We start from the raw sequence: 17711 nt of genomic DNA, 5'->3' as shown, positions 1-17711 counted from the left end.
TCCGTTGCGACAAGAACCTTCTGCTCGCGTTGCGGCTCGAATTTGACCTTGCAGTATGCGTGCTACCCGAGGAAGACTCATCTCACGGCTTCGACGGTGCGGGAGAGTAGCTGGGAGGTTCCGAGCGTGGGTGTGCACATCTTTGTGAAGAGCTGTCCAAAGTGGTACGCCATTCCGGAGGATGGGATTGAGAGGTTTGACGAATTCGACAGGCAGTTTGAGGCGAAATTCCCCGAGGTTGTTCAGGCTCTCGGAGGCACTACACAAGCTTGACACGGCCGGACTATAGATAAGCTATGGTACCTAATTGACCAGAAAGCCTCGCGGTTCTGCGGCTATTAGAACCGATGCATGCCTTTACAGACCAAGACCTCTTCACCGCTCATGCTCACTCCATATACCTGAACTGTGGGTGCCGATATCCTAAGTCCTGCTCTGCCTCCTGCGTAAGACCACTCAATCGATCATCTCGCTTCCCTGCATCCCTCTTCCTATTCTCCCATCGCACATACAGGATCCCCACTATGCCTAAGAGGCACACCAAGATCTCTGCTCCCATGTTAATATAATGTCCCTTCTTGTAAGTCGGCGCATCAGCCGGCAGATAAGCCCAGGTGGCAATCAGGCTGCCAAAGTTCCCCATGGCTACCACGTAGGCAGATGCCACTGCTCGCAGAGAGCTGCCTGCCACGTTATTCAGACACCATGCCAGCACGGTGGTGCCAATGAAGAAGATCCCGATTGCCGCGACGTAGACAGCCGCATACTTGACATTCGGATTTGTAACGTTGGCGAGCATGACATACCCCACCACTGCCAGCAGAGCCCCGAGCGAGATGAACATGCCTCGTCGTCGGATGCGGTCGCTCAACCAGGACATGAAGAGGGAGACGCAAGTAGCGACGGCGTACACTGGGACGGTGTACAGCTGGGCACGAATGGAGGTGTAGCCCAACGCAACGAGGATTGTGGGCATGAAGAGCGCGAGTGACTGAACCGCGATATTGGCGAACTAGTGCGGTGGTCAATGACTGAATTCGGGAATTTACACGTTGGGGTGCTCACCATGAAACAAAATCCACATATGATAGTGTTGATGTTGAAGATACCACGGTAGATATCTTTCTTTGTGACCCCGCGTTGTGTAGACTCCTGATACTCCTGGTTGATACGCTCGGCTGCAATGTATCGGTCACGGTCGGAGAGAAATTTGCACTCGAGTGGCGTTGATGGCGTGAAACACATTGCCCCCAGACCTATCAGGATTGTGAGTAGACCTTCGAAGAAGAAGATGTTGCGCCAGGTGTGGATCGGTGTGCTAGAGATGCCCCAGCGAGGGATTTGGCTTAGCCCTGCAGCGAGTAGTCCTCCAAACCCGCCAGCGAGGCAAGCGCCATTGATGAAGAAGCCGATTCGGAGGAGCAACTCTCCCCGGCGATAGAAGCACGCAAGATAGTAGGCAATACCAGGCATTAGGCCGCCCTCAGTGATTCCAAGGAAGAATCTGCACGCCAGAAGGCCAGCATAACTCTTTGTAACTAATAGATGTTAGCGTAAACACTCCAAGGTGAGTGGCCAACGAGGGAAAGCTTACAAGCGGTGCACATTGACACGAGGCCGAAAGACACCACCATGCCAGGCAGGTAATATCTCGCTCCAAGGATCTTGAGTAGAACGTTGGATGGAATCTCAACGAGGAAATACCCAATATAGAATATTGTGAGTGACATGTTGAATCGATAGCCATGGAGGCTAAGGTCGTTCTGAAGACCCTGGATGCGAGCGTTGCTAGGATCCTGTCAGCAAGCGGAAATTCCGGCGTCTTTCGAGCCTACCCAATGTTGGCCCTGTTCAAAGCGTTAGCAGATGGACACTGCGGGGTCGATCGAACTGCGTTGCTGCTTACCTGTCGAGAAAGCATAGAAGATAGAGTGTGAACACTATCGGAATGATCCTGAAGTCGAGTCGACGTCGTACTTTCTTCTCCTGGTCCTCTGTCCAGACTGACTCCTCGAAAGCGACAGTCTCGACATGGACATCATATTCTTCTTGCTTGTCGTCCATGGTAGACAACAATGTCGGAGGAGACATTGACACGGTCAAAGGTTCCGGAATCGTTGCGAATGCTCAAGAAGTGAAGAGATTTTCCGTGCTGTTCTTCTGGACGGCTTCCGGTAGTGCGGTGTGACCCACGCGACTACTTATCCAAGTCAAGGTCATACACGGGACTTTCTGAATCCGATGTGAGTTTGTGGGGCGGTCGGGGTAGTCTGGGGTATTCTCGAAAACCTGGAGGCGATGGTTCGCAAATCAAGGCAGCAATTCCGGAAGGTGTTATGTGCTATCCGGGAGATGCAGTCAGCTGTTAGAAACGAGAAGACCATCCGAGCCCGATGGAGTGCGCCGAGTACTGAAGGATCCATCTTGAAGGTACAAGCAATCGTTTCATGGTGTTGAAGACCGCAAGATTGGCTTGATGAATCCTTGGCTTCCAACGGCTTGACACTAGCACGGGAAGGGCGATTCCGATTGGCCAGGAATGTCTGTGGAGACCATATAAAGCTCGCTGTCTTGGACGGCGCTCCGAGGCAAAGGCAGGGGGAGCAAGATGTACGGGATGTGGAATGAGAGCAGGCAAGCCTAGGCGCAGCCTACGGTCACGTGTCGCCAAGGCTCAACAGCGTACTTTAGGAGGAATCTTGCTTGGAGTGATCCAGCAACTCATATTTTATGTCCTTCACGGTCTTCCTTCAAGAGAAAGTGCCATACTGATCGTAGCTGAGATTTGTAGAATGTCCGTCAAAGAAGAAGTCATCGGTGGCCTGTACAATGAAGTCCGAGAGAAGTCCGCTCGTCTGAAAAGACGAGGAGTCCAACACTGGAGCCATTGAGGGGTCTGGAAGCTGGTCTGAAATCACCGTTGACGCCGTCATCTCGGTAGCCACTACAGTGCACACTGTCAGCCATTTAAAAAGCAATTTAGATGGCACCAGGACCTACCGAACGCATCAAAGACATCAAGAAAGGTCAGCAAACATGCTGCGCCTTTCTGACTCATCAAGCTCCGGGCACCGACACGTTTCAGCAGCTCGAGGCTCGTTTGTAGCAGCCCGCGAACCTCCGAAAGACTGATTTCTGCTGCGAAGAGAATGTCTCGCTCCTTCCCACATGCAAGAAGATGTCCAAACATGTGAACGCAGGCTGCAAATACTGGACATGAGAAGTCTGTTAGCTTCGCCGGACGCAGTTGTGCTAGATCAACCCACCGGAGTAGTTCACCAGGAACCATATATTGTGACGCCGCAGGAAATTCTCAGCCTGCAATGAAGTATTCACAACGCTGACGAGCTCTTTCGCGGCTTTATAGTCCTCCTGGAGCACACGGACCAGAGTCTCAGTGCTGGCTTCACAAAGCGGATCACCAAATACCCATTCCCTCAGTGTGAAGAGCACTGCTGGTCTGTTGATGAGCAGCTGAGCCCGACGATAGTGGATCGAGAGGAGGATATGGTGCCAAGCCGATTCGATCGCATCGATAGAACTGGTTTCGAGGTCATGGGCTAGCACTGGAGACCATGCAGGAGATATCGAGCTCTTCCAAGTCTCCAAACGCAAATGTAGCAGAAGCCGTTGCGACAGGATGATTTCCATGTTTGGAAGAGTAGATGAGATGTTGTGGTCATAGAGCGTTTCCACTGTTGTTGCGAGGATGTCGTAGAATGATCTGCGACGGGATGTTAGTGAAAGTCATATACTTTTTCTAGGCACTAACTCCATGTGAATCGCGAACGTTGCTGCTCTCGACGCGTATGAGCTGGCCGTATGTGTAGGTGCGTTACGAAGCGTCGGAAGGCGGATGCGACAATGTTGGCGAGGTATCAAGCAAGGACGGCCCAAGGCCGTGGCGAGAAACCTGCCACGAATCAGCTTTTTCATTGACGTGAGGATACTAGGTAGGACCTTACCGGTCGTGATTCAGCACACCGAACCACAACTGGAGCCTCAAATGGTGGGTGTCAGCGTCCAGACCCTCATAGGTAGAAGGAGCATGGAGTCCTGATTGAAATGCCGCCTTGACTGCCAAAGCGTGGAAGGTCCAGCTTGCTACAGATCTTTGATGGTTTTGCTGATAGCTACAAATCAAAAGCAGGAGCCGGACTTGATACCTATGTGTCAGTGATAAGCAAACCAGTGTAGGGTGAAGACCGACTCATCTCATCACCCGCTTCGCGAACGGTAAGGCTGTTCAGAAGTCCCATAGTCCGACGATAAAATGTCTCCGGGTCTTCTATTGCGGAGAAACTTGCGCCATGTGCCCATATGATATTGAAAAACGCTCTTCTCACTCTGCTGAGCTGGACGAAACGTTCACTCCTTGCTCGGGCGTAGCGTTGTAACACAACAGGTCGACTCACATATGGTATGGTGCAGGAAACGGCGGAAAAGAAATGGTTGAAGAGCAGGGTTGCCGTCGTATCGTCCGGAATTGCCATTGGATCGAGTGGCTGCTCTAACAAGTTCCGGGAAGGAGATCGCTCAGAAGCTGTGATGTGGCCCAGTGACCACCGATGGAGGGATTTAGGATCTGCTGCGCTGCCATCGTCTGGGAGGTGGGCAAATATGTTCGAAAGTGCACGAAAATACCCATGGTTCGAGCTGGGACCGAAATGACCAATCCCAATCTCAGGTTCGTGGCTAAACGCAGCAGTCGCAAGAGTGTCGACGATGGCTTCTTCATCACTGACCTCGAGTGATGAGTCTCGATGGGCCAGCGGTCTGCCAGATGTGTTGCCACGCGGCTGCTGCGTGCCTGCCTGGTGTTCTGAAGGAGGAAGTTGAGTACGGGTCTGCGCTAGAGGCGCTTGGCGAATGTCAGCGAGCTCCTTCTCTAGTTGAACGACCCGTTGCTCTAGAACAGTAAACCTGACCTTGTTAGCTGGTAGACTTCGTGCATGGTGTCATAATTTAAACCTGCTGACACCGCCGGCGTTTCTATTCGGTTGACTGTGAGATGTTTCGTAAACACAGCGGATTCCGTCCTGCAGACAGCTCATGCAAGAAGGTCTCTCGCCATTACACTTGCCCTTCTTCCGCCGGCACGGGCTACAGGCTACTTCAACACGTCGACGTTTGGCAAGCTGCATGATGAGGCTGCCAAGTGTCTTGCTCGATCGGCCGCGCGACTCGCTTTAGTCCCGTACGTCCCTGCCACCCAAGCTCGTCGTCACTATCGCAGCTCGGTCACGCGGTGGGGCTCATCTGTCGCTACTGAGCTGAGCACCGCGCATTCCGACAGCCCTGTGCAGATTCTGTGCATGCAATCCTGGGGTGGGCCAGAGTTGCTGGATCTCGAAAGGGGGAGCCCCATCTGCCCCCGCACTGAGCTCCACGCGGGGTCGCTACCACCAATTGTCACGAGGGGCACTGCGATTACCGCGGGTTGCTCGATTCCGATTCGATGGATCGAAAGCTTCTCGGCATCACTTCCAACGCAGCCCTTTCGACTACCAGTCATCCAGAAACATCCTCACTCCTTTCGATGCTTCGATAAAGACTCAGCTCAGCTGGAAATATCAGCTGCACTCATCTTACTATCATGTTGCTCGAACCTGCCAATGCGGCGCTGTTAGCGGCCGGTTGCGGCGCTGTCTACTTGACCGTCTACATCCTCTATCAAAGATATCTACATCCATTGGCGAAATATCCGGGTCCTCTCTTAGCGTCCGTTACAGACCTATGGCAGGTATATCAATTCTTGTCCCTCAAGCAGCCATATACGCTCACCGAGCTTCATCAGCAATATGGGCCTGTTGTTCGATACGGTCCGGACAAGCTTAGCATTACCTATGAAGAAGCAGTTCCCATCATATACCAGTCAGCTTCCAGGACACTGCCCAAAACCGACTTCTACAACGCTTTCGGTGGTGCGCATCCCAATGTTTTCGGAACAACGGACGAGGCTCATCACTCCGTTAGGCGAAGGCACATGTCCCACGCTTTCTCCATGACAAGCATCAAAGATATGGAGCAGTATCTCGACGAGAACATCAGTATCCTTAGAGCCAATATCTTGAAGGCTTGTCATACTGGGCAGGCTTTTGACCTGAAGGAGATGCTCCACGGCTATGTTATTGATGTCTTGGGCGAGTTGGCTTTTAGCAAATCGTTCGAATTGCAGCTCACAGGAGACCGATCACGAGTTCCGCCGGTCAAAGAGCACACCCTACTTGGCTCCGTGTTAGGGTCCTGGCCGAGCGCGACGGCGTGGCTAAAGTGGCTGCTACCCAAGCTTCCGATTTCCGCGGTTCAAAATCTTTTCGAGGGTCGCCGCAAGTGTGCCGAATTAGCCTCGCAAAGCGTTGCCAGACGTCTGACGGATGTAAAGCTTGAAGATGGCTCGACCGGTCTGGAAAAGACCCAGCGGAAAGATCTCCTCACCACTCTTATACGCGCCAAAGATCCTGACACTGGCGCTCGGTTGACCCAGACGGACCTTGAAACTGAGGCTTTCGGGTTCATGTAAGCAATTCCTTCCAAATTTCGCTGTTTACTAAACCTGCCTAGCATTGCTGGTACTCATACCACGATGGCTACAACGACGCTGCTGTTCTGGAACCTCCTTCACAACCCTACGTGCATGGCTCAATGTACAAACGAGATTATCAACAATCTTCCTCCGTTAGACGCTGCCGAAGCCGCATATCCAATCACGAATCTGGAATCTCTCCTACCATATCTTCGAGATTGCACAAAGGAGAACTACCGCGTCACCCCGGTATTCACAATGCCTCTTGCCCGGCGTGTAACTGCGCCAGAGGGTATCAACATTGCCGGAAACCACTTCCCGCAAGGCGTAAGTGCAGCTCAAGCTCTAGCAAAATGGGACTGACCTTGTACTCCGTTCTAGACATCTCTTGCCATCTGCAACCACGCGTTGCACCACTCTTCCGACATCTGGGGCTCAGATCATAATCTTTTTGACCCATCACGCTGGAGTGACCCTGCTACTTCATCCAAGTCACGCATACTGATGCACTTTGGGCTTGGAGGTCGGCAATGCATTGGTAAAACGATGGCGACGACCAATATCTTGAAGGTAGTCACCACATTGCTGCGGTGCTTTGAATTCGAGCTGGCAGATACGGGAGAGAAGCAGGCTGTGGAGAGGGGAGACTTTAGGGGGCGTTTACCTCCATTGATAAGCGTCGGGGTCAGTGATTTGGATGGAGGTCTGTGGGTGAGGGCAAGGGAGCGTGAATAGGTGGGTAAGCGCTGCTGTTACCGGCGCAGACCCTTTTTACTCATTCAGTATGGCAGCAGCTGAATGTAATTGCAACTTTCAGAGGCCGGTCTACGCGTGGAAGCTGATCCTAACGAGCAGAAAAGGAGTGGCCTGTGATTAAGACTGCGCATCTTGCTTGACAAGACTGCCCACAGCCAATCTGGCGAAGCACTTGAGGGTTCGGAGGGCCAGCGTTTGAGTCATTATTGCTCAGGAGCACTAGGATGGCATGGCACAGCAAGGGATGGTAGAAGAGATAGATTCATTGAGATGTAGTTGTGGCGGCATGGAAGTGAGGTCCAAGTGAGGTCCAGGTGAATCGAATAGACCTGCGACTTTCTGTTCAAGCTTGTCCCAAGGTTCGATCATTCTTGATCAAAATCATCATGCGGACCTACCTTCAAGCATCGTGCACATCAATATCGCAGCTTTGCAAGCTTGCCCATTGTTTCGATTCCTCAATATGCCAATCATCCGATGAGCTTGCTCGCCATGATCGTTGCTGTCCACGTTCCCGACGACCAAGGACTCCCACGCTGTTTTCCTATCCTCTCACTCGGTCCCTGCATTCCATTCGACGCCTTGTCCCATCATTCAAAGGTCTCTACCGAGGAATGTCGTGTGAGAGCTCAAAAGTGGTATCTGAAAATATTCGTTGGTCACAGGGCATCAGCACAGGCACCAGAGACGCGTCGAGACGCGTCGGGATCAACGTGAAGCTTTTGCAATGGTCACGCTGTCAGACAGCACTCTTGCTCGTCGTCGACATTTTGGAAGACATGCTCGACGCTATTCGATGATTGATGAACTTCCCAATCACTTTTCTAGTGAGAATATTACCGGCAGAGGTTGTTTCAACCAACACCACGCCCGCATCGAATTTTACCATCCGCTCATCTCACTGATGGCTCATCCGCTCGGCTTATCCCGCCGGCTCATCTCGTCGGCTCATCTCGTTGCCGCATCTCGTCGTCGTATCTCGTCGTCGTATCTCGTCGCTTCATCCCATCACCTCATCTCGCCGCTTCATTTTACTGGTGGCTCATCTCACAGGCTCATCTTACTGATGGGTCATCTCAAAGGCTCATCTCGCTGTCGATGCATTCATCCCGCTGTCGATGCATTCATCCGCTGTCGATGCATTCATCCGCTGTCGATGCATTCATCCCGCTGTCGATCAGCATCGCCATAGTTTCGTCTCAATTTCGGTTCAGCCCACTGAAGGTTCATCATATCGCCGGTTCGTTGTTTCACTAAGAATTCGTTCCGCGAATAATTCGATGTACTCGACTCACTCTCATACATCTGTCTCGCTATCAGCTCGGTTGTTCCGCTCCTAGTTCACTGCTCTACGCTCTTTGTCTTCCTCGCGGCGTTAATCTCGTCACTGATGCGTTCGCCCGGTGTTCACTGAGCTTCACTGGCATTCGACGCCGGCGTGGATAATCCGCACCACTGGATCTAATCTGCTCGCTCTTGCTCCTTTACCCTGGATACATGGAGCGTCACCTGAACTGACGGGAGTACTCTACCAGGAACGAATCAATGTAAAGCTTTCTCACCGTAGCCGGACCAATGAGTTTTCGAAGAGATGCAAATTCGTCACGGCGGTTATCATTGCCACCGAAGGGCTGGCGACTACCTTATGGAGCCTAAGCAAGTCTTGATCGTGCCACCAGCCCCATATCATCACAGGATTTTCCTAGTCAGCGGCGGGCATCGGATGCTCAAAGTACTACGTCTGCGATTGCCCATCCGTTGAGTCCAATATCGAGCTTCACGCCAGCCCATTTACCAAAGTGTCGCTGGCGGCATGACGTGCGTCTAGTCATTGGACCAGGCAACATTCTTGAAATACATCATCTGCACTTTGGTGCCAGTCACGTCTCTTACGAATGCTAGATCGCTGTGGTATGTTGCTATCGACGTTCGTCGTCACTGCTAGCTCTGCGGCTGCGGCTTATACGTCCTGATTCGACAGATTGACGCGGCTGCCACCTGGTAAAGAGGTCACAGGACCTCTGTGCTACGCAGTCACTGCAGCAATCTCCTCGCTCGAAATCACTTGCGTTGTCTATCATGCTTTTCCAGACCAGCAATGGGCCAGTCCCAAGCTTAACCTCGAATTTAACGTTCTGCGATTCGTTTTGCTCGCACTCACTCGCGTTCTTCTCCAGCAAGGTCTCTCCACTATCGATGGCTGGCGAAGATAACAGGGAGTTCAACGCTACTTCTGGAACGGATGCCTTCTGTGATTAGTTTTGCTCACATTCTCTCGCTATCTTCTCCAAGAAATCCAACAAGGACACGGTCGTGGCTTTACGGACTTAATGGTCCGTGAAGACATCGGCCTCTCCAGATGGTGGCAAGAAGAGGAAGAATTTAAGCTTGGATGACGACTCATCTTTCAGCGGATCCTGATGATGAAGAGGATAGGTTTGAAAGATGATCTAACGGCGGTGTCCAGCAACGACTTTACGGAGTCGACGGTCGGTGAAGACATCTTGCGTTCTTCCTCGGCCTCCCGCGAAGACTTTACGGAGTCGATGGTCGGTGAAGATAGCAATGTCGACGCAACTCCTGGAACGGATGAGAAGTTAGCTTCTCGTTCTCTTGACCGTAATGTGGCTGCCGGCCAAGCCAGAGAGGGTACGAAACGACATTGTGGCAAGCGCAAATAGCCATGGCCGTGGCGGATGGATGAGATGAAAAGGACAGGAAACTGAGAGGCGCGTTGCGGAGACCAAAAGCCTTCACGAAGATGCAATGCAGACCACCTGCAGCAGATCCTCGGCCTGAGCTGCTCTAGCATGGTTGCAACCCGGGTTACGGATAGTGCTAACTCACAGGCCTTTGCCGCGCGAACCTATTGACCACAAAGGGGCAGAACTTCAAGGTTCTTCGGTGGGCCGGAAATCAATTTCGAGCTATTCTGCTCATCCTGTGTGAATCAACCAGCACCCTGGTTGAAGATGCTGTAGCAAGTTATCCAAAAGCAGCCAGCTCTCGACGTCGGATGTTCTGGAGGGCGTGGCGGCGGGACCGGTCTTGAACCTCCTATTCACGAACTACACCTGTGTGCATGCTTCCACAGGTTGACAACATCGGATCCCACCAGAGACGGAAACCGTATCTGTCACTGGAAGAAAGGTAAGACATGGCCCCGGAGGATATATCGGTGTGCTAAACGATTAACGTGCTACCTTACTAGTGCTCACCCCACCCAAAGCATTCATTCTCGACCCGACTACGAGGAAATGTCCTCGGGATCCTTGCGCGTACGGCAGTGCTCTTATGCGACCATTGATTTGGCGATGGTGTTGAGTTTCGACTTGTGGAGCTGGCCGATACATTTATATCAGCAACGCCAGCCTCGGATCGAGGGCATGGCTTTACCGTCCCTGGTTCGGGTTGGACTAGTCAATTCATGGAAACGCACCTGTAACACACGCCTGCTGTCCCCGTTGTGCCTACCTACTTGTGCCGACCAAACGCGGACACTAGAAACTCTGGAGGGCAAGCAACCGGGATCAAATGACGACTCGGGACTGCCAAAGACTCTGCACGCAAGAGCAGCCGGGATCAAACGAAGGCTCACTATTCCTACCTTCCTCTCACGGACGATTGCCGAGACTCATATAGGCCCACAAGCAAGAGCAGATGGAAAAGGTATCCAGATGTTCAGCGAACGACGATCTACGATTTGACCATAAAACACTCGCGATCATCACGGAGCTTGAGCGTCTTGGACAACCCAAGGACTGCGGAGGGATCGTCTCACCAACAGCTCTGGGTCAGCCATCACGATCGGGTCGGACTTGATGTACGATACCCATGGCGAGAACTTCAAGATCCTGGCCTTGCTGGCTGGCGCCCTCAAAGAGGCATGTCATTGTCGTCGGATCTCTGAGCGTGGACACACCACATGCATGGACATCGTCGCATACCCACTATCGACCACGAGTACGAAGCCTAACCTCACCCAGCCCAGTCCGAGTTGTGACCGCGTATGTGGACGTGAACAGAGCAATTCGAAGTCCTAAAACAGCCTCTTGGTTGCCGCCCTAGCGCACTAGTCTGTCCACAAGCAGCCCCGTCACCGTTGCCCTCGCCACTCCAGTGACAGCTAGAGGCACGCCAATTCTCTCCCACATGGTCGTCTACACTACACTATACCAGTCTGGCAGCAGGCTCATCTGTCCTACAACACGGCATGCGCTTGGCTTATGGCAGATGAGCAGTCTCTCCATGTGGTGGCGCTTGGACTTTATCGCACACAACGCGGAGTACACCGCAAGGGCGTTGCAACCACACCACCCCGGTCATTACAAGGCTCACCACACCACACCGACATCGTAAGGTAGTAGCCATAATACCAGATTGCCTAGCCATGACTCTCGAGAGGCACGAGCCGACTTCGAGTGGCTCATCGCGTTGAGGCGATCCCCAGCTCACTCGCCTACCTATCACGGGAATGTGGTTTTACAGAAAAGCAACAGTACGTTTGAGTGTGCAGCGCGGAGGAGTGTGCATCCTTGTCGCAAGGTGATCTCGTCCAGTCTTACGCATACAGCGATTCATCGAGTGAACGCCAGCCCGACGAGACAATTGAGCCAGGGCTAGCCACTCAAATCGAGATCGAGGGCCCACGGATTAATGCTGCATGGTGTGGTGTCGTGGAGATACGTTCTCGCCACCACTATACTATGGGCCCAGCGGACTCTGTTACATACGCCACCACATTTCAAGCCGCCGCGATGCATCCTGTCGCTTCCGGGATGCCGAAAGAACCCAGCATGCACAGCACCACGACATCCTATCGAATCCGCTAACGCGGCGAATCCTGAATTCGCTATCCGATCCGCCTATTTGCAGCGCAGATGCAGCTGTACTCGCTACACTCATGGGACTAGAGACGAGCTGCCGACTGCGCTTTTTTCATCACGGCAACACAATCCTTGACGTTGCCGCCCAGTTTGTCGACCGTACCGCATCATGAACCTGGTCTTATAAAACATTATACAGGGCACGCGCCTTGATCATAAGAAGACGAACCCGCGTATAACGAAGCGATATGCACCAGGCCGCGCTACCGCCATCGTGCAATCGGACTGACATCGGAGGGACGCAGCACCCAACGCTATCGACATCCCATCTTCCGCCACCTACCTGTCCGACTATGCCGTGTTGGTTGCATGAGGCTGCACCATCGTCGCCGTCTAGTACCTGGTACGGTATAGTACCTACTTTGTACGCCTTCGCCGCCACGGATCCATAGGGCTGGGTCGCAATTGCGGAATTTTACCGCTACAAACTGCCAACATCCGTGTCAGACTGCCTGCTCGTGTTGAAATGTAACTACATACCTGTTCAACACCCAGCACTTCGTATCTACAAAATGCAACGGCCTTGTTTCTTGCGGTTTGAGAGCCATATCAAGAGCATCCGGAAAGCTTGTAGACCTCGGCGAATGCGTCTGCTCGATGCCCATCCGAAGTCCACAGACGCTTAGAAGCAGATCACACCGCGTTCGCATCCAGGATGATAGCTGTGAGCTGCGGGTCCATCTTCGTCATCGCCTGTCGCCAGGTTCGGCACAGTAAAGTTGCGCAACGTCGCATTGACTCCGACAAGGGCTACCGGCCATGGATCGATAAGGTGATGAGGGCGAATTCGAGAACTTGGAAACCGCCCTCCACTACTCGGACCTTCCGCTCCCACTTGCACATAAATCTGGTTTGCCGGTCTGAAACCCAACATAAGCCAACTCCGCCGAGCTATCTATCCAGTTGCCAAAACGTCCACACTTTTTGTACACTTCGAGTTCACAAAATTGTGAGCTTGTTGCTATGCTCGGACGGCCTAGGTGCTTGAAAATTCTGTCTATATCATGAAGGGAGTTGTAAGCCTTCAACGGTTCGCGCCAGCACTTCCGCTGGACGAGGTTTTGCTGATCGATATTGTTCGCTGAAGACAAGGGCAAAGTCCACGACGACTCTGGCAGGGTTGGCATCGATACCTACCTACCTTAATCAAGAAACCTTTTCTTGACTTGAAGAGAAGCGACGCGTTAAAGCTCATCGTCTTACGCTGCTGCTTGCGTCTTGGCCAGGTACCACAAGCTGGAAGTAAAGCTTCTGCTGCGAAATGTTGCGAACGAGCTGCTTCTCATGGCCAGCCTTCGAGGCAATTGGCAAGGCGGTACTACCTAGCACCAAGAACCCAACGGAGCTTCAAGTTCCGCCTCTCGCCCTTATAGAAGGCTCGCACTGCGGTGTGCTCGTTATCGATCGCTGGCCGTTCATGTCAATTAAGACGGTGGACGAATACGACAACCAAATGCAGGTCAATGGCTTGAATGCCGGCATGAGTACATGAATGACCAAAAGAAGCTGAAAGGCAAGATCGCCGAAAATCCAAAATGCGAGCGTCCTGGTTCTAGCCCATTGTGCTTCTACATTCCCACAATTCAGAGAGTGACCGAACGTCACTGAGTCTTTCAGGCTCTTGAGCCGCCCTCCAGGCACACTTCAGTCGGCACTCCAGCGCTGAAACCCGAGTTTGAGCGAATCGCGTCACCGCTGCAAGCATGCCAATGTTCCAAGCATTGCCGTGGACCGCTTCGCATGTCATCAGTTCTATCGCCTTGCTCTTGCATCATGGAAATCAGGGTAGCATCCTTCAATGACCACTGAACTTGAGCTTAGCCAGCTCCCTGGCTGACCGCCCAATTCTCACATCGCGATCCCCACTCCAAGATACGACCACAGCACACTCCAACATGACATCTATCGTACGCTTTTACTTCGCCACGATCTCGACCAGCACGTCACCAGAGGCTGCAACTGTTCACTCAGCGCGGGCGCCTTCATCGATGGTTCGGGCCATTCATGGCTTCACGAGTAGGCATAGGTCCCTAGCAATGAGTCTGCCATGCTCACCCGAGTGCGATCAACTTTCTACCCTCTGCCTCCTTCGAGCGCATCCCCAGATTGATCCTCGCAACAGCTCGACTCTTTGCTTCTCCCAACTCGTCACCATGGTATCCACCCTTTTCCCTCAACACCATCCCGACCAGCACGTCACCAGAGCCAGCAATAGATGTTGATGGGTCCTTTTACCAGCTTTTGCCAGTCTACATCAACCAGCACGCCTACAACATTGGCATAAGATCTAGCCAATCCTAATACTCGTCCCTTTCCCAGTCGAAGGATCTGCTCCTGCAGTCTGAATCCTGTCCGGAACGTGCGGACCTCGCGAACCGATCTGGACTGTGGCCGCATTTGTTGTCGGTGATTGGGTGTTGCCTGGCGCACCTCCCACGAACATGATCAGTCGACTAAGTATCGCAAACTCGATCTTGAGCTTCACCGAATAAACAACACCTTTCAGCACTGTCTCGAGCCAGAAGATCGACGCATACTCGATACTGAGCAATGCCATGTCCATGACGATGATCACCACATTGATCACGAGAAGTTGTTGCATAATCGTTCGTGTTCCACTCCGCAAAGACGTGCGAAGGATATTCAGCGTTTCGACAATGTAGATGGCCGAAAGTATCGTCTCCTGGACGCTAAAGATGGTCAGCGACTGAAGCTGGGCGATCGTGCCAGGCCAAACCAACCAGAATCCGGTCATTTGTGTCTTCTCGATGACATTATACGCCTTGACAAACTCCGATGTTGCCAAGCTGCCGTTGGAGCCAAATGTAACCACCGACGTTGAGATGTGGAGGACAATGGCGTTGCCAATGATCATCCACTTTGTGAATTTGAGAGTCCTTCTACCTTTCTCGCCCGTGACGACAAGATGCAGTCGAGACCAAAGCACCACCGCCTGTCCAGTGACCATACAATACCATCCGACACTCAACAAAACAAGTCCAGCCCATTTACCTTGATCATCCCAGAGTCCCAGCAACTTGATCATGAATCCAACAGCGTACAAGATCAAGCCGGCGCAAGACACAATCAGACTCCAGAAGTAGACCGACTTGTGCGATGTGAAGTTGATGAAGATGAGAAGAACAAGCTCCAGGGCGTTGTAAATCGTCAGGCCAGCGAACAATGCGATGATGATCTCAATGGCCTCGACATTGCCCACATAGGCGCCAATAACCCCATCGACTGTGTCGACATCCTCGCCGTCCTTCATGATCCTTCAGCATTGGGCATCGTTGGCACTTTTATCATAGAAGTGTGGCAACTCTTAAGCTCGCCGCCACAATGATCATGGTTTTCGGTATAGGTACTCGACGAAACGTTTGGCTGTATGCAAGTTCGCTTCAGCGACCCAGAGCTCGTTCTTATTCATGACGAGTGCTGCGGGGAGATGCCTGGACCCTGCGGATCAAACCTTACGATACACGGGGTGAATCCCCTGCACCGGGGAATGGCACAATTCTCCCCGACCAAACTTCATGGTAACAAGCTGTGCATTGAAACGGGGTCTCGCGGTTTCGGGCCTCTGGCGTTGGCAGTCACTACCTAGGTACCTTACTTAGGTATCCTTTCAGATTGTCACCCAGATCGTCGCTTGCACCCAATATCGAGACAGAGATCGTGCATCAGCTCAGGTCCGCGAACAAAGACCCGTACATCATCGTAACCATGGGCGTGCCCACGAACCCAGACAAGGTCATGGAGCTGATTAGCACGAGCAGCGTGTTCGTGTCCGTCGACGCACCATTTTCATGCTCAGCACCTCGGAGGGGATCAGAAAGCGGAATATGGTCATGGAGATGGGCATGCTCCCGAATGAGGAGACGTGCACGATCCGGATTGGCAACCGATAGAGTGCACCGCCGGGGTGGTGTCGGCGCTCAATTTGGTGAGTAGGCTCATGAACATGAAGCGGGTGTGCTCCAGGTTTGACCGCAGAGCGATGTTCACCTACTCAACGGCGATCCCCTGGCCAGGAACGACAACGCAATCGTGTCCGAGAGTCCGGAGAAGTTGAAGACTGAACTGAGAGTTTCAAGTTCGCTGAGAACATCACAATCGACATGAGCGACCACACGAATCCAATCTAGAACACGATACAGACGCATCACCGTGGCTCTGAAGAGGTTCTCGAAGGTGTCGGTACACACAACAGTCGATACTGATCAGGCACGTCAAGCTGAATGGGCTTCCAGAGATGTACAACGTTCGGTATGGGTTCGTCCACACCATCTGGCTCCACATCGCGATCCCGGCCGACTGCAAGAAGGCGTACGTGGTCGTATGAATCATTGGCGCCGAGGAGTTCGACGTAATTCACTTCACGGTGTCGTGGAACAACAACAGCGCCGACATGTTCGTCCACCTGTGGTCGCCGTTGAACAGACTCAGAAGCACAATCGACGCCTACAACGCCTAGTGGCCCCTGCACAGGAACCCCATCAGCTACATTGGGACCATGAGCATGAACGGGTCGGCGGACACCTAGCTGTACCCACGGCACCGCTTGTCGCGCCCACATCGGCATTTTGGTCGAGAATATGCACAGATGCAGGGTCACAAACCTGCCCAGGAACCACCTCCGTTCTACGAGCTCAGGACGTTGATGAAGCTGCACAAGATGCCGGAGCCGCTCGATATTAAAAGAGGGATCGATCATCCGTAACGGGAGCATCACGGGGAGGAAGATGAACGCAAGGAAGATCGTGGACAAGGATGCGGACTAAAACGGGGATCGTGACCTCTCCGCGAACCGCTCCCTGCCCTCGTGCGCCTTGTGCGGGTGATTGTTGTCGAATATATCCGTGTCTCTTATCGCCAGCTGCATCTTACTGATGGTGGTGACCTTGTCGTTGCTCTCGAGCCTGTGCTTGACGTAGATCTTGAGCGTCCTTTCCCATACCGATGCACAGCCGCTCGATGCTGGTCGAGGCCATGTTGATCTTCGTGCCCTGCAGGCGAGAGGTACCGTCACGAACGTTCTCAGCGGATCTCGATGACACCGGAAGAGTATCGCACGCCTACGAACCTCAGTTTCCGGCCAAGTCTCTGTCTAAACCACACTGAAAAGGCTTTTCCTCCCTTCGACGAGTTGTCCGGCCATCGAGACTCCTCTCTCACACCCTGGCCGAGAAGCATTACCTCGTTAAAGCGCCCTGACGGCCTGTGACCGCATTCTTCCTGTTTGATCGCAATTTCCGGCGGTGACGAGCGGTGCTATGCCCTCCGTAAGCTATATCAAAGGGCAGTCAGCCGTGAACCCCTCCGGCAACCGCTGTCCGCGTCATCTGGTACATACGTGCGACACAAACGTCGGTAGACCGGTGACCCCATGAGTAGTAGTCTGGCTGATCGAGCGGCTCCTGGCAGTGGGTCGAGCGCGGTTGAGGGTATGGCGGTACTAACGCACGGCAAGTCCAATATCATGGTCGGAAGTCCAGTCGTAAGCCCATTCGGAGGCCACTTGACTGCCGCCACGCGATCAA

The 17711-nt window shown here is 52.8% G+C and overlaps 6 protein-coding genes across 6 annotated transcripts; 2 read left to right on the top strand and 4 right to left on the bottom strand.

The window, feature by feature from the left end:
* Positions 1-55: 55 nt before the first annotated feature.
* Positions 56-148, top strand: HMPREF1541_08037 (uncharacterized protein; the record flags this gene model as incomplete). The annotated part of the gene is made up of 1 exon (XM_008722358.1): positions 56-148. The coding sequence occupies one exon, from the start codon at positions 56-58 to the stop codon at positions 146-148; it is 93 nt and encodes a 30-aa protein (XP_008720580.1).
* A 240-nt stretch (positions 149-388) lies between these two features.
* HMPREF1541_08036 (uncharacterized protein) lies at positions 389-2064 on the bottom strand (the record flags this gene model as incomplete). The annotated part of the gene is made up of 4 exons (XM_008722357.1): positions 389-1012; positions 1066-1538; positions 1595-1788; positions 1907-2064. The coding sequence occupies 4 exons, from the start codon at positions 2062-2064 to the stop codon at positions 389-391; spliced, it is 1449 nt and encodes a 482-aa protein (XP_008720579.1).
* Positions 2065-2750: 686 nt separating this feature from the next.
* On the bottom strand, positions 2751-3651 carry HMPREF1541_08035 (uncharacterized protein; the record flags this gene model as incomplete). Its single annotated transcript, XM_008722356.1, has 3 exons — positions 2751-2944; positions 3001-3210; positions 3267-3651. The coding sequence occupies 3 exons, from the start codon at positions 3649-3651 to the stop codon at positions 2751-2753; spliced, it is 789 nt and encodes a 262-aa protein (XP_008720578.1).
* A 310-nt stretch (positions 3652-3961) lies between these two features.
* HMPREF1541_08034 (uncharacterized protein) lies at positions 3962-5054 on the bottom strand (the record flags this gene model as incomplete). Its single annotated transcript, XM_008722355.1, has 3 exons — positions 3962-4158; positions 4211-4923; positions 4972-5054. The coding sequence occupies 3 exons, from the start codon at positions 5052-5054 to the stop codon at positions 3962-3964; spliced, it is 993 nt and encodes a 330-aa protein (XP_008720577.1).
* A 542-nt stretch (positions 5055-5596) lies between these two features.
* On the top strand, positions 5597-7261 carry HMPREF1541_08033 (uncharacterized protein; the record flags this gene model as incomplete). Its single annotated transcript, XM_008722354.1, has 3 exons — positions 5597-6519; positions 6565-6853; positions 6908-7261. 3 exons carry the CDS (start codon positions 5597-5599, stop codon positions 7259-7261), a joined length of 1566 nt encoding a protein of 521 aa, XP_008720576.1.
* Positions 7262-14455: 7194 nt separating this feature from the next.
* On the bottom strand, positions 14456-15439 carry HMPREF1541_08032 (uncharacterized protein; the record flags this gene model as incomplete). The annotated part of the gene is made up of 2 exons (XM_008722353.1): positions 14456-14858; positions 14910-15439. 2 exons carry the CDS (start codon positions 15437-15439, stop codon positions 14456-14458), a joined length of 933 nt encoding a protein of 310 aa, XP_008720575.1.
* Positions 15440-17711: the final 2272 nt, after the last annotated feature.

Source organism: Cyphellophora europaea (assembly GCF_000365145.1).
Source record: "Cyphellophora europaea CBS 101466 unplaced genomic scaffold supercont1.8, whole genome shotgun sequence".
Taxonomy (NCBI): domain Eukaryota; kingdom Fungi; phylum Ascomycota; class Eurotiomycetes; order Chaetothyriales; family Cyphellophoraceae; genus Cyphellophora; species Cyphellophora europaea.
Note: the sequence above shows the minus strand (reverse complement) of the source record. Positions and strands in the feature narration are given on the sequence as shown.